At 39.1% G+C, this 19,497-nt stretch overlaps 2 protein-coding genes across 5 annotated transcripts; both read right to left on the reverse strand.

Moving 5' to 3' along the window:
* On the reverse strand, positions 1 to 2,682 carry pfdn5 (prefoldin 5). The gene is made up of 6 exons (XM_051111469.1): positions 2,576 to 2,682; positions 1,407 to 1,509; positions 1,249 to 1,280; positions 1,000 to 1,074; positions 800 to 905; positions 1 to 699 (listed from the first exon to the last, which is right to left on the reverse strand). Exons 1-6 carry the CDS (start codon positions 2,639 to 2,641, stop codon positions 620 to 622), a joined length of 462 nt encoding a protein of 153 aa, XP_050967426.1. The 5' UTR covers positions 2,642 to 2,682; the 3' UTR covers positions 1 to 619.
* Positions 2,683 to 3,275: 593 nt separating this feature from the next.
* espl1 (extra spindle pole bodies like 1, separase) lies at positions 3,276 to 19,457 on the reverse strand. Of its 4 annotated transcripts, none has more exons than XM_051113264.1 (32): positions 19,248 to 19,457; positions 18,862 to 18,956; positions 17,955 to 18,260; positions 16,750 to 17,478; positions 16,583 to 16,672; positions 16,377 to 16,488; positions 15,971 to 16,098; positions 14,636 to 14,829; positions 14,314 to 14,556; positions 14,083 to 14,227; positions 13,789 to 13,954; positions 13,565 to 13,701; positions 13,313 to 13,447; positions 13,114 to 13,230; positions 12,867 to 13,035; positions 11,839 to 11,967; positions 11,186 to 11,342; positions 10,883 to 10,992; positions 9,442 to 10,661; positions 8,932 to 9,343; positions 8,694 to 8,834; positions 7,683 to 7,896; positions 7,397 to 7,590; positions 5,929 to 6,056; positions 5,665 to 5,787; positions 5,437 to 5,580; positions 5,186 to 5,350; positions 5,004 to 5,108; positions 4,356 to 4,471; positions 4,194 to 4,277; positions 3,925 to 4,089; positions 3,276 to 3,835 (listed from the first exon to the last, which is right to left on the reverse strand). In XM_051113264.1, the coding sequence occupies exons 2-32, from the start codon at positions 18,940 to 18,942 to the stop codon at positions 3,634 to 3,636; spliced, it is 6,561 nt and encodes a 2,186-aa protein (XP_050969221.1). In that variant the 5' UTR covers positions 18,943 to 18,956; positions 19,248 to 19,457; the 3' UTR covers positions 3,276 to 3,633. The 4 variants fall into 4 exon arrangements, with proteins under 4 accessions (XP_050969221.1, XP_050969222.1, XP_050969224.1 ...); XM_051113265.1 differs by having other exon boundaries at positions 18,862 to 18,971; XM_051113267.1 differs by lacking the exon at positions 19,248 to 19,457 and adding an exon at positions 19,082 to 19,234 and having other exon boundaries at positions 18,862 to 18,971.
* Between the last annotated feature and the right edge of the window lie 40 nt (positions 19,458 to 19,497).

The raw sequence follows: 19,497 nt of genomic DNA on the forward strand, positions 1-19,497 counted from the left end.
TCAGGTTTTAAATGTCAACTTTTAATTTTATTTCAGCATGGGTGGAAAATTGTACATAAACATTTTACAGTAGTCATAACGTTCCTGCTCTCTGTAACATGGACTAGTAACCCATCTGCTTGGGACAACAAATCAAGCTATTCCTTTTATTGTTTTGACATCAAAATACTAGTAATGAAATGCAAATACTTTTCTGTGAACTCACTTTTAGAAAAGAAAGAACATTTTCTTTAGCCGATTTCAGATGTAAATATTTGCATTCAAAATATTTGATGTATTAAAAAAACAATCCACGGCAAATGTTTGCCACAAAGCTATGTTGTGCCTCAAAGTAAATCTCCTCCAAAGACATTAATCCCAGTGGTGGGAGGCTTTGTGGATACAGCGACAGGCCGTGCCCAATGCTTCATTTGTTCACTAAACATGAGAATGAAAACATGGAACAGAAAAATTGATTAGTTGTTTGATGCAGGCAAAGTGCTGGACTTCGTTCTCCCCCCAAGGAGATGTGAACATCAGAGCAGTAGTTCTCCATTTCAAGGGTTCAGAATGGATATATCTGAAAGGTAAATGCTCAGGATCTCCCTAGAATTTTCTGCCATGCTGCTTGAAACCGTTTTTAGGCTTTGGTGGTGCCAGACTGTGATGCCTGTTGGCTGTGCAGCTGCTGAAGCTTCATATTCATGACTTCCACAACAGCTGTTAGGAGGCAAATTAAACTGTTTAATTTAATGCATTTTGTACATTTGGATTCCTATATATATAGAGAGAGAGAGACAGCAAATGTAAGTAAAATCACCTTGTTTCATAGCATGTTTTTCTTGAAGGGCAGGCTGAATTTTCTCAATTTGTTTTGTAAGGAAGTCAATTTTGCGCTTAAAGAACTCTTTGCCATCCTCTACATTCTGAAAAGATGAACAAACAGTAAGATTTATTTGGTAATGTTTTCAAACCTAAAAAACTACAATTATTACACAGATGTGCAAAATAGTGGCTTACCTTCTCCACGAAATAACCTGTTCCGACATCCACTAACACATGATCCACATCATTCAGTTTTCCAGGCACATACATCTGCAAGAAAGCAGTTAAGGAAACAACCTATCTGAGATTAATGCAAATGATTTACATAAACAACAAACTGGCCATGTGACTTTTTTGAGGGTCTGATGGTGGACTGATCATTTCTGAGACCCAATTAATCCATCAGCACTCATTTATCGCTCAGCTGAGGTGTTGAGAGGATACAGAACTGGTGAGAGGGACAAGTAGTTCTTTTCCTGAGGGAAAAAATGTTAAAAAGAATTCAGTGAACAAATTAGGTCTTGCCAAAGATTCAACAATCAGTTATTGTAACTCAGTTTATTTAAAATTAGTATCATATAAAGTTCAGAGGTAACACTCACCTTCATTGCTCTTGTTAAGTACATTCAAACTGTCTTTAGCCTCCACATATTTAGTTTGGACGACTTTCAACTGGCCTATGGAAGATGACAGGAACTCTGTTTCCTAGAAAACAAATTCAAGCCATTTTATTTGTTAACGGGGCTCTGATAAACTGCAGTTTACTACGGAAAAAAATATTCTGTGCAAGTTTTTCTGTATTTACAGTGTTTTTATGATGCGTCATCAATCTGCGATATTGGCAGCACTGAACGTAAGCAATGCCACTGACCCTAACGAAACTTGCATATTTTGCTGATTATTGCTGCTGAAAATTGTCAATTATTGTCATGTTTTGGGCTGTACTAACCGATCTGACCGGGAAAAACATTTGAAGTACTATAGACTCCCAAAAGTTATAACAAATCAAGAGGAGGAGTGCACAAACTGTCTGAGGAACAAAACAAACATTTGTTTGTTCTTATAATTTCCAGTCAGGTAGGTGAAATATTAGGCTAATATCTTAATTAATACTGCTCGTACATATTTTTTACAACCTATTAACTTTAGTTTGTCAACATATTGCACCCTTTCCTGCTTATTAAGTCCCTCTCTATATGATTTAGCAGCTTTCACCTGTTCAGTAGTACATTAACTGTGCAATCCATGCGGTTGTTTACATCCGAGTATCTCCAATATGGCCGCGCGTCCATGTAACGGACCAAAAATCGTGACGTACGTGCAAACCCTCTATACTAAAAATTCACGAGTAAAAAAAATTGCACATATACTCGTTAAAAATTGTTTAAAGGAAAAGTTCGACCAAAATATTTAATTTTGTCATAACTTAACGTACGGGAGAATGTTTGACTGACAGTCACCATTCACTTTCACACCATACTATACAAATGAATGGTGACTGTGATGTGTCATTCTGCGTCTCCTTTAGTGTTCCACGGAAGAAAGTAAGTCATGCGAATTCGAAAGAATATGAACGTTTGTAAATAATGACAGAATATTCACATTTGGCTTACGTATCGGTTTAATGAGTTACAAAGCACAACCAGCAGCACGCGTCCAGACAGCATGACAGCCGCTCCGTGCACAACACTACACCAAGGACTGATTATATCAGCGTATCTTGCGGTTCTAAATAAAATAAGGAAATTATTATATTTATAACACAATTTACCTGATCAAGCTGAGATTTCAAGCCTTCTAATTGTGGAAGAGACAATTCAGTTAGATTCACCGCCATGTTGACAATAGAATAGGGTGAGGAAAGCTTCCGGGTCAACCGGACACAGCTGGAAGGACTTTTAGCAATGATTTTGTATTTAAAAAAAATCATTTTAAAAGAAAAAGCAATAATAGTTCAAATACTCTGTAAAGCGCACAAATACCCTATTTGTTTTGAATAATGTCAATTAAAAGATTGGATTCACCCTGTAACACCACACAGTGATTCAAGTATTTACTTGATGCACATGGTATTTTGCCAGATTTTCCAACAAAAGTAATGTCGTTCTTGAACACACTTATTTACGGAAGCCCAAAATGTAAGAGGTGAAACAAAGAAACCAATATCAATCTTTTAAAAAGATTAATTAAATAAATTAGTTAAATCGTTGGGTTTAAATTAAACATTTTACTGTATTCAGATCCATCACTGAGCCTGCTCCTGCACACATATCAAACTGAGGCATGTCAGAAATTTAGATCCTCTATGTCCTCTGAAATCAACATCTTTGGCATTCTGAAGACACAAGGCTTCATAGTTTATGGTCTCCCCCCACATGTACTTTAATTCTTAAAAAGTACTTCCCTCATTCCTGCTGCACCACAGCAAGTTGAAATAACCAGAACTGTCAAAAACATGTTGTAAAATCGTTTTATTTTAAAGCAGTTTGACATAACTTAAAAACAAGAAATAAAAGGATACAAGAACAAATGTGACTTAAAATACTTAAAACATCTTGAGGTAACTATGTCAGCAATTGCAACCACACAACACGGCAGAAATCAAATGAGGTCTTTAAAATGCCAAAACACTTTAAGCTTGCTGCCTAGGCACAGGTTAGATTTAGTCCTAGATTTCCTATGTTCATTTTCATATAGGCAGAGCTTATCTTTGCATTGTAAACAAGCCCTGAGATTGGTTATATTAGACCTTAAATAACAGCTGCATTTACATATTTGATCATTACTATATTAGCTGTGAAAAATAAAAGTTCAACTTTAAAATCTGGGCTAGTGAATATACACAGGCAAACCATATGCAATGGGCGCGGCACCAATTATGTGTTTTAAATGCGTGGCGTTCCGCGACTGGGCTAAATGCTGAAGAAGGGAGGAGCCAGAACCAGCAGAGAGCCACGATTGGAGCAGAGCTGACGTGAAACGATCTAAATCACGATCTGTCACGTCCCACAGGTTACCGAGCACCAACGGGCTGGTTAAGAGAGAAAGAACCATATTTAATGATAAAGCAATTCAGAAACGCCTACACACAATGTTTTTGTGCATGAACGTGTACTTTACCATCCTGCGGTCAGGTAGCTTAGGATGATTCCTGTTCCCTCCTGATGGCCGAGTACACTGAGAGCAGCACTACTGCAGCCAAACAGAAGAGCTACGGCCCGCACGGAGCCTTTTAAAACCCTCTGAGCATCCAGAAACCGGGCTCCTGCACCATGTCCTATGTAACTACACAGGGGTACGAAAACATTGTCAGACACAAATTAATTTATATTTCATCAATGCTTTATTGAATAAATAAATAATACCATCTTTTTTGCAGTTTTACTCACATGTAGAGATCTTTGGTGGTCACAGCCTCTTGTAGTTTATCTGCGTCAGGAGCAGTTCCACAAACCCCCTGCCACGCTCGCTCACTGGCCAATCACAGACAGAAATTACAACTTGTAAACAGGACTAGTTACATAACTGTGGCCGTCAGTGTGTGAACTTACCCAGTAAACCACTCTTTAAAGCGACTCTCAGTGTCAGGTAGGTTTCCATCTGGGTTTAGCACATAGTAAACTTTCTTAGGGCTCACACCACTGGACAGAACACAACTTGAATCCATCTGAGAAAAGACAAATGATTCACATTAAAGGATTAGTTCACTTCCAGGATAAAAGTTTAGAAAAGTCTGACATCATTGTTTATTTGTAAAGGGCGTTTGACTGACTTTGCACATTTGCTTTGTAAAAACTGGGTCGGTACTTCCACCTACAGCATGGGTGACCTTTCCAACGTGATTATGTAATGCGCAAAGTTGTGGACGCTGAGCTAGTGCAAGATGAGCATTTGTGGTTAAAAAGTTTATCTATTTTTATTTTATTTTTTTATAAAATGATTGATCGTTCTGCTAAATAAGACACTTATTCCTCGGCTGGGATCGTGTAGAGCTCTTTGAAGCTGCACTGAAATGGCAATCTGGACCTTCAACCAGTTGTTCCCCACTGAAGTCCACTATATGGACAAAAATCCTGGAGTGTTTTCTTCTAAAACCTTAACTTCTTTTCGACTGAAGAATGACTGCTGAACTAACTACAAGTAAGATCTTTTCTGAAAAGTAAATATTCCATGTCGTGTTTGTTACTTAGTAGCAATACCTCTTTCAGATGACTGTGTCCAAGTACTGCATGCAATGAAGGCATGCGAGTGACAGAACGAGACTTCAGACAAGCGATGTTCTCCCATGGCAACCTCTGTAAAAACTGTAAAACCACACAATGTTCAGCAAATGGACTCATCTCAAAAAATTAAATTGCCTCACAGATTAATGACAGTGTACCTTGTCTAAGATAAGAACTGTATGTCCCTTTGGCTCCTCTCTTCCTCTCAGTTCAGTCACACCACCCTGCAGAAGGCGCAGGAACTCCTTGTCCTGCATACCCATCCCCTCCACAAGACACTGCAGGTCTGGCAGGGACAGGAGTGGAGATGCAGAGAGAACCACCTTCAGGGAAAGAAAAAAAAGGAATTGAGGAGTTACAGGTGGGAACGTGATGATCAAACTAATGCATGCGCAAAGATGCCACATACCTTAAGAATGTCCTGTGTGATCTTCGATCCTTTCAGTGCCTTTTGGAAGCACTTTATCTGAACTTCAAGTTCAGAGTCAGAGGTCAAAGGCAGGAGTAGAGTTCGCCAAACCCCTAAAGCCTCTTCCATCTCTTCTAACATTTTCTAATGGACAACCACACATTTAGTATCCAACATCGTTCCTTTTACATAAAACATTTTCTAACTGTCAAAGATCTTGTGTCTTACCTCCACGCGAACATCCAAAGCCTTTCTTCCTTCCCACCACTGTGCTTTCTCAGCCACCGTGCTCACTTCCTTTTGCCCCTTCAATACGCCATCCATTTCTTCCAACAGCACAGAAACAGAGCGCTAAAAATAAAAGCAAATTGTTTAAGCATCTCCACATTTCCTTCCCAATGTGAAAAGATTGTAATGTTTTAAATGTGTTGCATTAGGTAATAAACCAAAGTAGTGAAAACATCTACACAAATATATCAAATTTATCTGTACCTTTCTGTCTGCAGTAGGGATTCGAACAGTGATTGGGGTAGAGCCACGCTCCAGTCGGGTCAGAAGAATAGTGCTACCAATTTCGTCAGGATACACGCCAGTGAGTGACAGCATGCACACCGTGACTCCTAGAGCAAAAATACATTAAATAATATAGCCGCAAGCAGCGATTACCGAGGTTTAATTGCTTTAAGGCATTCATGCACAAATTTACATTAGACCAAAACATTACTCCTTAAAACTTTGCATCCTTGTTTAGAATCACCTGTTGCATGTGCTCACCAGGTTTTGTGAAGTTTTGAGCTTTCCTTTAGGCTTTATAGGATTTTGGGTAAATTTGGACAGGTCCCTTTTCTAAACAACCCCGTTATAGCTTCCCAAAGGGTAAATTTCAACATTTGTTTGGTAATTACTGACCTAGAGAGTGCAGAGAATTGTACTGTACTGATTTTTCCACCTAAAACTAGTTCGCAAAAGTAGGTTTTTTACATCTTCTCAATCATTTAACAAATGATTTGACTGACAGCAGTGGTTCTAGAGGCAAAGTCATCCATAATGAGAAGTTCTATTATATGATAAGAATGATGTGTGTATGTACAAAAAAAAAAAAACAAAAAAAAAAAAAAACACTGTGCAATGTACAATCGTTTATGCTCTTGAAAATGCGTTATGGCCCCCAAGTGGCTGATTTCTTTCAAATTTCTCACAGACCTTTGGAGCTGTGAATCAAACAGGCCCACTGGGTTTCATTCCGTTTGGCCTCTGTTAACCTGGTCTAATAGATACTCAAAATTCATCAACCAATGGTGGGCATGTTTTTTGAGATACACAAATGTCCTTATAGACACTTTTGCCACTTTGGACTAACAGAGCACAGCTATTTTCATGTTAAAAGGACACATGGTTGCATATTTACAGCCATTTTTATGGTTTTACCTCTTAATGCGCCACCAAGTGGCCAAGCACTGCATTTTTTCCCCCTGTGACCTCAGATTGAGCTCTAGCATAAGTGTTCTGAGTTTGGTTCGAAGATACCTCATAAGTTAAAGTGTTTTGATAATTATTGATATTCACTCTCCAGAGAATCTTTCTGCACTGGTTTGGTTCTGATTGGGCAGAAAACCTAGGACTAGGACTAAAAAAAAATATAAATAAATAAATAAATTAAAAAAAGAAAAATCGAAAAATACCCCAAAATTTCAAAAGCTCACAATCAAATCTGAGGCATGAGCCAAGGATTCCAACGAGATACTTGAGACACTTGAGAATGCGACTGACGGTTCAGGAGTTATGAGCGATTTCGTACTTTTGATCGCTGCAGCACCGTAGCTATGCATTTGGAACCCTAAAAAAAAATGGTTGTTTGGAATTTTAAAACCATTTTGGGTCCCTTTAGTATTTCTGATAGTGCCTGAAGAGTAATATAATAATTTTTTTCAGTCACTTTCAGCACAGTCGGAGTCATTACCTGCTGGCAAGTCTTTCAGCTGCTGTGTGAACTGCTGACAGTGTGTCTGTGGGAACTGTGCTGGATGTGATGAGGTAAAGGAAAAGATCTGCTCCAGCGCAGAGAGTTTCTGAGACTGTGTTACCCCAGACGTTTCCTCCAGACTCAGAGCACCAAGACCTTCTGCTACATCATTAGAAGATTTCTTCAACTTCCTACAGAGATAGACAGAGAGAAGATGTGCTATTTAGACAGGCTGAGATTTTTTTTTTTCCTGTCTAAATGTCTGCATTTTATACTGACATACCTGAACTGGCTAACCACATGACGGGTCATATGGTGGCGAGTGGACACACCCAGCGACTGTGCATGTAGCATCGCAGTAGTGATGGGATCGGTCTGGCCGAACGACTGAGCAAGCAGTGAGCAGATGTGGGGAAAAAGAGAGGGAGATGGGAAGTGGTGGAGGAGGAGCCAAGAAGAACACAGGTACGACTGGACCGCTTCTACTGACAGGTCAGCTAAATATGAAATAAAACAAACACATTATATACACATTTATCGTAATAAAACACACAATTTTGACAGTCCTAAATAGCACAAAAATTAAAACCCCCAATTTTTCATTTTTCACAGACACCCTAAGACCCATTCAAAATTGTTACATTTTTGCTTATGCTCACCAAGGCTGCATTTGTGTGATCAAAAATACAGTGCATAATCAGGAGTGGGCGATAGGACCAAAAACTTATCACAAAATGAGTAATTTTACTTCACAGTAATATATTTATATATCTCACAAAAAAACTAATACTTGCTTATAATAATACTAATAAAAAAAACACTAAGTAAACTGATTAAAATAATTATAAACTAATTACAAGCCAAAAAAAAAAAAAAAAAAAAAAAAAAAAAGACATAAAACTTAAGAAATGCTACATCGTATAAAGTAATCAAATGTATTAAAACACTGCATATTCTTCACTGTGTTAATTAAATATATTTCTTATTAAAGTTACAAATGTGATCGGTAAAAAGCAGTGAGAGATTTTCTCTCTTTTGTTGTTTGATTAACATGTATGACAAACAGTAGGAATATCAGACTGCTGTCACTTCAAGAGCTGTCCAGATCCAATCACACATGCATTTTCTTTCTCAGCTGTTTACATTCACTTAAGAGCTAAATTACTTTGTTTACGAGGATACTTGCAAAGATACGCATTTTGACACATACAAGTATGTATTTAACAATTTAAGGATCATTAAAGTGGCAAAAATAAATCTCTCAAGACTCAAACAATAGTTCGCACAGTATTACCTAGAGGTGTAGATGCATGTGGTAGGCTTGTGTGAGATCCAGAGCCATTCTGTCCAGTTCTTCTGAGCTCACTGAAACACTCTCGTCCAACATCAGCAGCCAGATCTCTCCTCAAGACCTCACAACCAGCATCCGGGCTGCCTAGAACCACACACCCAAACACAAACATTTAATTTAGTCCAATTAGGGGTAGTCAAATAAGCAATAAAATTATATTAATTTTGTTCTACAAACACACCTGTGTCATTTATCTCTGTGTCAGATCCTCTGAGCTCCTCCAGGCTGATATCCAAAAGAACATCTTCGTCCTCTTTAATCATTCTCATCTTCTCTGGCTCCTCTGTGGCTTCTGAACTTTGGCTCTTTTTTGGACGCCCTCTGCGTGCGCGTGTTTGCGTAGATAAGCCAGGTTCTTCTTCAGAAGATATGCAGCTGGTAGAGGGGAGTGCTGTGCTTCTCTTAGTGGTCCGTGTACGTCGGGGAGGTTCTGGTTCTACGGTTGGATTAACTTTGGCATCACTAGGAATGGAGTTCAGGGCTGGTTTGAGGGTGCGAGATGTTTTAGAGCTGGAGGCACTCCGCTTTTTCTCGGACTTTTCCACTACGGCAAGAGGTGCGGCTTCAGTGTCACTTTCATCACTGAACTCGACCTAAGAGAGCAAGCAGATGTTATTAGTTAACTGATCATTTATGATATGAAGATATCTTCTACAATCATCTCATGAAGTGTGAAACCAATGAACCAAACCTTGAAGCGAGAGCGCTTGGTTCGTTTAGGCGCAGCTGGTACGATCACATGTTTCTCTTCCGCAGGTGAAGAATCTTTGTAAACTTCGAACGATCCCTTTGGGGCAATTTTTGACTTCGCAATCCCACGTTGGGTGCCAGATGGGTGTAATGAGGGTGTGAAGTTGACAGAAATTTCAGGCACCTCATTGGTGAAGTCAAAAGCTTTTAAATCACCAATGCCGGTGCTAGTGGAGACCGATTTAGGCCGGGAAGTCCTTGTTGCTTTGGGCGTTTTGAAAACCATGGAGGATTTTGAGACTGTAATTTTAGGCACTAACTCCTTAGGTTTCTTAGAAACTACAGAGGATTCTTTGGTTTTCCTGCTTTCATGCTCTGCAGATGCACTTTTAACATCAGGGTGGCGTTTAGCACCTGTCTCTAGAGGAGTTGTGTCAGTCACGGGGCTCTTGGATCGATGCTTTGATTCGGTTTTGAGTTTTAATTGTGATTTAATCTTCGGTGGATTCCAACCCCACACAGAAGAAAACAGTTCTTCAGGTGTACACTGTTTCTTCATGGCCAACGCCAAGCAGCAGGCCACTGCTTTGGCACCCAGCAGAGCAGCTCTGATGGGCCCAAGCTCTGGTGTCAATGCCCCTTTGGGTGTCACTGCCTCCAAACCTGCCTCTATTTCCTCCCATAAGATTGTAGCCTTCCCTTTGTCTCCTGTTCTGAGGAGCTGAAGCACAGCGCCCAAATGCACTTTGCCTTGTTCCGCCTGTAGCAGTGATAGACATAGCCCAGCTGACTCTTTAGACAAGCTAAGAGCTGTCAAGCTGTTTTGGAGCTTAGCTGCGACACTACGGCAGCGTTTCCTGGCAGATTGGCGTAGTCGGCGAGAGCGCTCGGGGTCTGTCTGTAGGTCTGCCTGTAATAGGGCCCAGTGGATACTGACTCGAGCCACACTGAGCTCACTGCAGCAGGGACAGGAACAGGTGTCTGTATGGGTCAGGCAGGAAAGCCCATGTTGGCGTTTGGGCTTCAAAGGGGGAGATGCTCCTTGGCTTCCTAATCTAGACATGGTCTCCACAGGCTCCTTATGAAGGGCACGAGAACTGAGGATTCCACTCAGATCATCATCTTCCTCAGGGGTGTGACCAGACGAGGAAGGGGCAGCTGGCCGACCTTTGCGTGGTTTTATTTTTATATCTGTTTTCTGTTGTTTTTCCTGGCCAAAATCTATATGTAGGGGAGATAAAAACTAAATAAATACTATGGTTTTTAAAATTACTGGCTATAAATATACTTAACTAAAAATAAATACTTTTAGTTTAAGTTATTTAAATTTGTACATTTAAAAAAAAAAAAAAAAAAAAAAAAAAAAAAAAAAAAACTATGCCTATACATATGAACACAAGGTTCAAGGGGTTTTGACTTGGTAACTGTTCGCTGATCTTTACCTGTGCAGAGATCAAGTAAGTTTCTAACTTGCTCCAGATCCAAACTACTAGCTTCATTTGCGCCCTTCATCAGCTCCAGTTCTGCCTTTAACACCAACAGCTCAGCACAGCTGTAAAACAAAATAACATGCAATTACAAATGGACAACAATTTGTCTGCCATCCCAGAAGCATATTTAAACCTACTTGTTTAAACATCATTTGGTGTGTGTTGTTGCCCCTCAATGTCAGAAACACATGTTTGGATCTGAGCTGTCACACACATTCTGCCTCTCACATCCACAGATATGAAGTATGTACTCACTGGCTGAGTGTCTGCAGTTTGGTGGCCAGTTTGAGAGCCTCAAGACACTGAGCTTTAGCTTCATGAACAGCCCCACTGCTGCTTCTCACGATCACCATCCTTTCGGAGCACACCAGCACCTCACTCAGCAACAGCCACTTAAATACAACACTGTCTCCTACAGAGAGAAAACAAACCAAAAAGATTTTTCTTTAAATTTTCACCTCTAGAGGGTGCATATCAAAAAACAAACAATGAAACAAAGGCGTGGTTTGATGACACCATGATTGAGTGTGGAATCATGGGAGCTGTCGTCTTTATCCCCACAGTCGACGCAAACCAACTTATCCATGCTCATGGATAAGCTAATGTATTAAAGATTTAACATTAGTATTAAAGTATCTTTGGTGTTTCCATGTTTTCTACAAAATAAAACCGTCGGAAATTGATGGTGTAGGACTTCAATGGCAAGCGACGTAATGACAGTCCATTACACTAGTTACATTTTTTATTTCTCTGGATTTAAACATTCTCAGAAACATCTGGCATAAAGTATACAAGTCAACAAAATATATAACACTGCTGTAGTGCTTTTTGGATCTTTTTATTATAAAAATCGTCCATATGTCTTTAAGTGGTCAAATCTATTGAGAAATGGTTACAGCTTCTTGTACCTTGATCTACAAAGCGTGTGTCTGTGTTTGGTCCAGGGGCTCCATAAAATCCATTGCCCAGTAGCATCATGACCAGACTGCACAAAAGCTTCAACCCTTCATATTGAGCCGTGTCTGGAGTCTTCAGGCCTACAACACAAAAAAAAAAAAAATGTATAATTTTACTTGCATAGTATATGGGTAATTGACATGATGTGACTAATTTGCTGTCTAGATTTATTCAAAAATACATTCACTATCAAAAGTGAAAAAAATATATAACTTAAGCACCAAATCAGCATATTAGGACCATGTGACATCGAAAACTGGAATAATGGATGTTACATTAAGCTTCGCCACCGCAAATTACATTATATACTAAAATATAAAGCAGTTCATTTAAACGATTCCTTCAAATGGCTGATTTATTCAGAAACAAGATAAGTGGCTGTCTTTTATGAATAGTTACTGAATCATTGACTCGATTCACTAAAAAAAAAGGTATATTCATTTAGTAACGAAACACTGCTGTGTTGCTCAAAGACGCACAACAGTTCTGCTGTGGCTTTGATTGAAAATTCTGGCAATGAAATTGAGCAAAAACAGTCAATATTGTGTCTAAAACACAATTTAACTTTTTGTTTATTGAACAACTTTTATATAAAATCAGTGTCACGTTGCAACTGTGTTGATATTAACTTAGGGAAACGTGCTTACCTAAATCATATATTATAAATATCTCTTTTTTCCGCATATGCATAGCGTATACTTCCTGTGAGTGCTACACTCATTTGTTTTGATTTCTGCACAAGTTTCTCTCACATACTCACTCAGGCTGCGAAGGCCTCATCTGCCACGACAAATATATTATCAGTCGTTGTAAATGTGACATCAAAACTGACCGGCTAGGAACTGGCAGACTGACTGGCCAGTCACCAGCCCGGGCCGATCATTTGGAAAATCGTCAAATTCTGGTCCCTGGTCGATAGGTGCATCTCTACAATAAATGTTACGCTTATGCTACCTAAATGTGTAATGTGTGTACTGACCTTGCTGAGTAATGCTCTGTCGTAGCTGTGAATCCAAAGTCTGTGTGTCCAGACTCAAGTATTCACTGGCTGTCTGCAGTGCTCGTGCCCTGAGCAGGTACCAGCTCTTAGAATGATGCTGAGCGGACTCCTTTATCACCTCCATCAGGCAGCACACACCACGCTCAACCTGAGAGAGAAAGATCAGTGATTCTGTGAGCAAGTATACAAATACAGGATGACCATTGATTATATGAATGACCATTACCTGTCCTAATGCATAGTGTATCTGTGCTTTCTGCAGCATAGCAAGCATTGATATAACAGATGTGCCCTCGGAGCTCGGGACAGAGCTCAAACTCTGTTCTGCTTTTTCTAACTCCACCTGAAACATGCAAACAAAGTTCTAGTGTAAACAACGAAGTAGAGTTTATAATGCAGAGGTTCAATGTAAACAGTTAATTCACCTGTGCAAGCTGAGGAGAGCCCAGATACAACAGGATCCTGGCGGAGTGGCAAAAGGCATTCGCACTATTCTGGGCATCACCAAGGCTACGGAAAAGGGCAGCAGCAAGCTGATACCCTTCCAGAGCTTGCAGGTGCTAACAAAGACATAATCATTATTCAATATGAGTCTTAAATACTTCTCTTGTGGATATGAGTTTGAGTGAACTGATGTTACACAAATTACAGTGAATGATGTGGATGTTTAGTCTTACTTTGCCCATAAGTGCATAGAGGGCAGCCATCAGTGACGTGGAGGAAGCAGTGAGTTTAGGGTCTCTAACTGCAGGCACAGACCCCTTTAGCAGACTCCGCCACAGAGACAAACATCTGTCCAAAGGCTCGCTCAGCTCTGGCACAAACATGAATCAACCACATTAGTGGATTATCCCATAAAGCAGTGCTTCTCAAACCCATTCTGCGTTTGAGTGTGACTTACTGTTTTGAGCCAGTAGATTGAAGCGTAGTCCATCATAGACTAACTGGCTCTCTTGTGATTTCTGTTTGTCTTCATACTCCAGATCATTAGTGGGAACAGGATCCATATTCACCTCCATTTTATTCTCCTCCTGCACCGCACGTAATCGCTTCTCTGTGTCCACAGCCTGTGACACACCAAACGAAAATAAAGTTTTTCAGTATGCAAATTGTTTCAAAAGTTTGGGGTTAGTAAGACTGTTAAATCTTTTTGAACATATTGTTTAAACATTTTGTACACTGCTAAGGCACGGACCTCCTGTAGGTTGGTCTCAAGAGTACAGATGTAGAGCCAGAGTGAGGCGTGTGCCTTCTCATCCTTCAGCCTATCAGCATTCTCTGCTGTCTCTGGCTCCGTCTCCAACAACCTCAAAGCCTCGTGGGTAAAGTCAACTGCTGAGCTAATTAGCAAAAACAAAAAGATTTTAAAACCAATAAGATAAATGCATAAAAAGTAAAATAAATATGGTCCTGTGGTCATACCCACCAGTCAGTCTGTTGGCTGAAGTCCTGGTAGCACACAACCTGTGCCATCTCACACAGATATGTGGCCCGTCTCAGTGTGTGTGGTGTTTCTTCATGGCATATATCCAAAAGGTCACAGAGTGTGTTGTAGCGCTCCTGGGCTGTGTCTCCAGTCTGCTCCTTATACAAACGCAACTCCTCTTCTAACAAACACATCAGCACATCCTCATCCACTACTGCTTCTCCCAAACCATCCCTCAGAGTCCTAGCCAACCAAAAAAAGCCCATTATCACCACATTCAGTCACACTTAAACAATAGTACATCTGGCTTAATTTAAGATACCTTAGACGTGTGTCATCTTCTCCAGCTCGGGCAGCATCACACTTGGTTTTGACCCACAGCGACACAGGTTCTGCGAAATGATCCAAAATCTGTGTGCCCAAAACCTGAATCCAGCGCACAATCCAGTCTAGAGCCCGCTCCAGCTGACCCCCACGCCGGCTACACTGCACTGTCAGCATGAAACAGCGGTTGACCTGAAACATACACACAATACATCTACAGTTCAGAGGATAATAGTGACATTTACACATTTAACTGAATGTACAACTTGAAAATCAAAATATTCATGATAGAGCAACAGACAATACACATACAAGGTACTTGACATCAAGGGTCACATGTCTAGGGTCCTATTATTTCTGCAATGCGGAAAACGTGGATGGAATCGCAGGAATCAAGTCATAAAAATGGAATTTACTGTATAATGTGGAACGTCACAGAATTTGCCAAATTTTGGATGTATAAATCAAAAGTAGGTCAGTAAACTACAGTCAAATCACGACATGGACTAGTGTCTATGAATATTAACCCTCAAATAGGCTATTTAAATATAAATCCTACATGTTCTGCGTGAATGAATGACGCAGACACACGGTTTCGTTTACTACACCAATACTGAACACATTGTGTGCTGCTCAATGTGCTTTCAGCCTATGCCGCCTCAATATATGAGTACTTGAACACATAAACAATCTTAAGTATTAATCTCTAATGCTCTGAGAGTCACTTTAAAGCATTTTAACACTTCTTTTGAGAAAAACTGTCATCATAAAGGTCTTCAAAACAACTCGTCAAAATAAATGTTTGGTTTAACTTGAAGAAACTACGACTTTTTTTTACAAAACTGTCTTTTTTTGTTAATTAGAGATGCTTCTGATTATTTTAATGTAATGAAAAATAATGAAAAATAATGAAAAAGACAGAATGAGATAAAAAAAAAAAATTAAGAATAAAAGAAAAAAAAAAATTTTTTTAAGAAAAAAAATAATCAGTGTCTTAAAATTAATTTAAAAAAAAAAACATTTAACAAATTGCTGTCAAATTGTGTACATTTCATTATTTCAATTAATTAGACATGCTTTATGGTTCTTTTTTTATTTAACAATTAAAACAAAATTTAAAAATTTAAATGGAAAAAAAAAAAAGAATCCAGAAAATTAAAAACGGATCAGAACTGAAAAAGTAAAAATAAAACTGAATTTGGGAAAAAATAAAAAAGGAATTTCATAGGGCCCTACAAGTGTCACAAAATGTCAAAATTTTAAATGTTCCTTTTTATTCACTGTTAACGCCAAACAAAATGAACAAATGACCAGAGAAAGCTGCAGTTCTTACCCTATCCACAGGAAGAGAGGGTGGGCAGTCCTTACACAGCTCCTGACACACAATCACAGCCAAACCAAAGGCTCCCTCATAAAGCTTCCTGTTAAACAGCTCATACACCACATTATTCACCGCACACACTAGAAGAAAAAAAAAACCCCCAAAGATAAATTAATATAGAATTCAATTTACATGCACTCAATGGGTGCGTTTACACTACTGTTCACAACTTTGGGGTTGGTAAGTTTTTTTTATTAAAGAAATTAATATTTGCATTCAGCAAGGACACATTAAATTGATAAAATTGACAATAAAAACCTGTACATTGTTACAAAAACATATTTTTTTTAAATAAATGGTGTTCTGTAAACTTTCTATTAAATCAAAGAATCCTGAAAAAAAATGCAGGCAGATGTACCTGCTTTAAGTAAGAAATTGTCATTGTTGAGTGTCCGCAGTTCAGTAAGCATCCGTCCTGCTGTTCCCTGGCAGTACAACAGCACTCTGTCCAGAGCATCGCCCGCAGATACCTTTGGATGTAAAAGTTGAATGAAGAATATAAATTTGAAACATCTAGCTCATCATAAAACATAATCATGATTTTAAGACAGTTTAGCATATTACCTGAGATGCATGAAGACTATCGTACGTGCTAATGAAGCCCTGGTAAAAACTGAAACAAAGCGAGTACTGCACCTGCTGTGAAAATGAGTCCTGAAACACAAACAAAAGCCTAAACCATATTCTAAACACATATTAATGAGTACCAGTGAATTATCATACAATCTTACTTTTTGCTGCGTGAGCAGAAGTTCCTGATATTCTTCCAAAAATGAAAAGCAAGCCAGCAACGTAGTTACATCCATCCCTTTACACTGACCAGCTTCCAACGCCCAAACCACCAGCTGACAAGCCTCTAACAGGGCATGAGACTCTGCAGCTGACATGGCACGGGGCAGCCCTCTGAGGGAACGTGCACATTCAGTGAAAGCCTTACTGCATTCACCTCCTAAGCTTAACGCAGACTGCAGCTGCACGGCACGATCTGCAAGACTCAAAGCCGAACGCAGACCCACGTGACCATCAACGCCCTTCAGAGCCCCACGCAACAGCTCAACAGCCTCAGAAGAAAACCGACTCTTGCAGAGCAGTTTACAAACCTTAAACACCACCTCACACCGCACAGCTAGTGAGAGGGACATCAGTGCAGAGTCCTGCAGATTGATTAAAGGGCCGAAGAACAGCTCCCGTAATTCAGAGGACAGAAAACTCACGTCGTCTTTAGTAAAACTCCCACACGATCGTTCATACTCCACTACCGCTTCTTCTACGAACAGAGGAACTTTAGACGGGAATGAGGCTGAGCTGGATCCCTGTTCTAGGAGTCTGAAAGTTAAAGCTTGCAGCTGGCAGTGAAGTCTGTCCCGTGGAAGGAGGGTGGAACCGCTCGCTCTGTTGGACAGGAGACTGTTCCACAGCACTGCGAAGCAATTCCGCACCAGAACATGGAAGTCATCCGTCTGTTGACAAAAAACAAAAATATAAGGTCTACAGAAAGCACAGTGAAATATAGTTACATTTTCTATTACATTTAGAAAGGAATCAAAGGGTTCCCACAATTTTTGACCAATGAACTTCCATTATTTTTACCAGATCTTTATTGATCTTTATTTTTTATTGATTGGAATAAAGCTGAAATAAAATAAACTTTAAATATTGCATGAAAATTACAAAGACATAAGAAATGTTTTCTTGGCAAATAACTGAAATACTTTGGGAATAAATACAATTAACAAAAAATAAAATAAAATAAAGCGAAACCTAAATAGCAATATAAAAAAAACATTTCATTTAACACAAATGCTGAAGTTTAAATAAAAACAAAGAAGAAAATATAAAAAAGGCTAATTCAAAGGAATAAAAACTATAAGAATATAAATAATACTAAAATACACTGGTCATAACCCTGGGAAAACTGTCATCAAGAACACTGTACCTCGGCAGACAAACACTTTAGTCTTCTATACATAAGCTGGCCTAATCGACAAGCAGGGCCATGAGCTCCAAGGCTGGTGACTTTCTGTAGGATGTGGAACACTATTTTCTCTAGATAAAATGGGTTGCTCTGCATTCCAGACTCCTCCAGCGATTCAAACCCTTGGACGGCCAGTTCCACCAACTGCACTATCCGCTCCTGATGGGCAGGATCCAAGGTCCCACTGCCCAGCCGCTGGTTGCAAGCCCGGATGATACGATCGCACATTGTGCGACCATATGGACCAAAGCCATCATCCACATGTTTCTGCAACAAAACAAAATAAGAAAAGCTCCAGCAGTGCACATAAGATTTTTAATGTTTTTTTTTGTTTGTTTGTCTCCTCTGCTCACGAAATTTTTAAAACATTTTTATTATTTAAAATAACTGCTTTCTATTTGAATATATTTTAAAATGTTATTTATTCCAGTGATCTCAAAGCTAAATTTTTAGCATCATTACCCAAGTCATATGGCTCAGAACAAATGTTAATATTCTGCTCAAAAAAGCAATTATTATTAGTATGTTGAAAACAATCGAGTAGAATTTTTTCAGGTTTCTTGGATGAGTAGAAAGTTGAGAAGAACAGTATTGATCTGAAATAGAAATGTTTTGTAACATTACAAAGGTCTTTGCCATCACTCTTGATCAATTTAAAGCATCTTGCTGTATTTTGATCAAATAAATGAAGGCTTGGTGAGCAGAAGAGAATTCTTAAAAAAAAAAAAAAAATAAAAAAAAAAAACACACACACACACACACACACACATTAAAAATGACTGGTAGTGTATATGAAATATGAAATAAATCCAGGTTTTATCTCGGAAACTGTTCCCAATCTCACATATACATTGAACTCAATTTTTACCTTCAGCTCGTCGTAAAGAACCACAGTGTCCTTTATACAAGATAACTGCTGGACGTACTCTTCTGTTTTCAAGCACTTCATTATCACCGTTGTGACTATAAAACAAATTGCTTGTTAATGACAAGCATTTCATATATTAGATTAGACAATTTAGTGACATGACATGTACATACAAACACATACAAGCAAACTATGTAACTACGTAATACAGTCTACAAACCTGAATGACAATCCACTCTGAGTTAACGTTACCGCATTAAAAGTACATTTCATAACAATCAACTATGCTATCTTGTACATTTTGACATTTAGTTACAGACTAGCGTGTTAGCTAGCTAACTTAGGCCAGCGTTAATCCACAAGCCGTGTAAACAAATCAAACAAACCTGTTAGCCTGCCACCAACATGCTAAGTTAAACGGTCAAATACGGAGGAACAGCGATACTACTTCAGTATTTTGAAATGCGTTCATGTGTATCTTTCATAAATGTGGGTAAATAAAGATAAAATTAATTATTATTTCCACTCGCTCTTCGCCGTTGTTCGGATGACAGCAGCGGAACCCAGAGCGAAGTCGCGCACTTGTTTAAAATACCGCAAAGCCTATCGGGAAACTGCAGACGTCCCGGAAGTGAA

The sequence above is a fragment of the Labeo rohita genome, chromosome 6 (genome assembly GCF_022985175.1).
Source record: "Labeo rohita strain BAU-BD-2019 chromosome 6, IGBB_LRoh.1.0, whole genome shotgun sequence".
NCBI lineage: Eukaryota > Metazoa > Chordata > Actinopteri > Cypriniformes > Cyprinidae > Labeo > Labeo rohita.

Bases quoted from the DNA above. Each gene is read 5' to 3' on its own strand.
- espl1 (XM_051113264.1), bottom strand. From the start codon at position 18,942: ATGAAGTGCTTGAAAACAGAAGAGTACGTCCAGCAGTTATCTTGTATA. The intron at 11,343-11,838 runs GTACAAGAAGCT...TTCTCTCTGTAG, and splicing joins CACACGCTTTGTAGATCAAG to GAGACAGTGTTGTATTTAAG. The intron at 10,662-10,882 runs GTAAAGATCAGC...CCCTACATATAG, and splicing joins CTTACTTGATCTCTGCACAG to ATTTTGGCCAGGAAAAACAA.
- pfdn5 (XM_051111469.1), bottom strand. From the start codon at position 2,641: ATGGCGGTGAATCTAACTGAATTGTCTCTTCCACAATTAGAAGGCTTG. The intron at 1,281-1,406 runs GTGAGTGTTACC...TTTTTCCCTCAG, and splicing joins ACTTAACAAGAGCAATGAAG to GAAAAGAACTACTTGTCCCT. The intron at 700-799 runs GTGATTTTACTT...GCCTCCTAACAG, and splicing joins AAAACATGCTATGAAACAAG to CTGTTGTGGAAGTCATGAAT.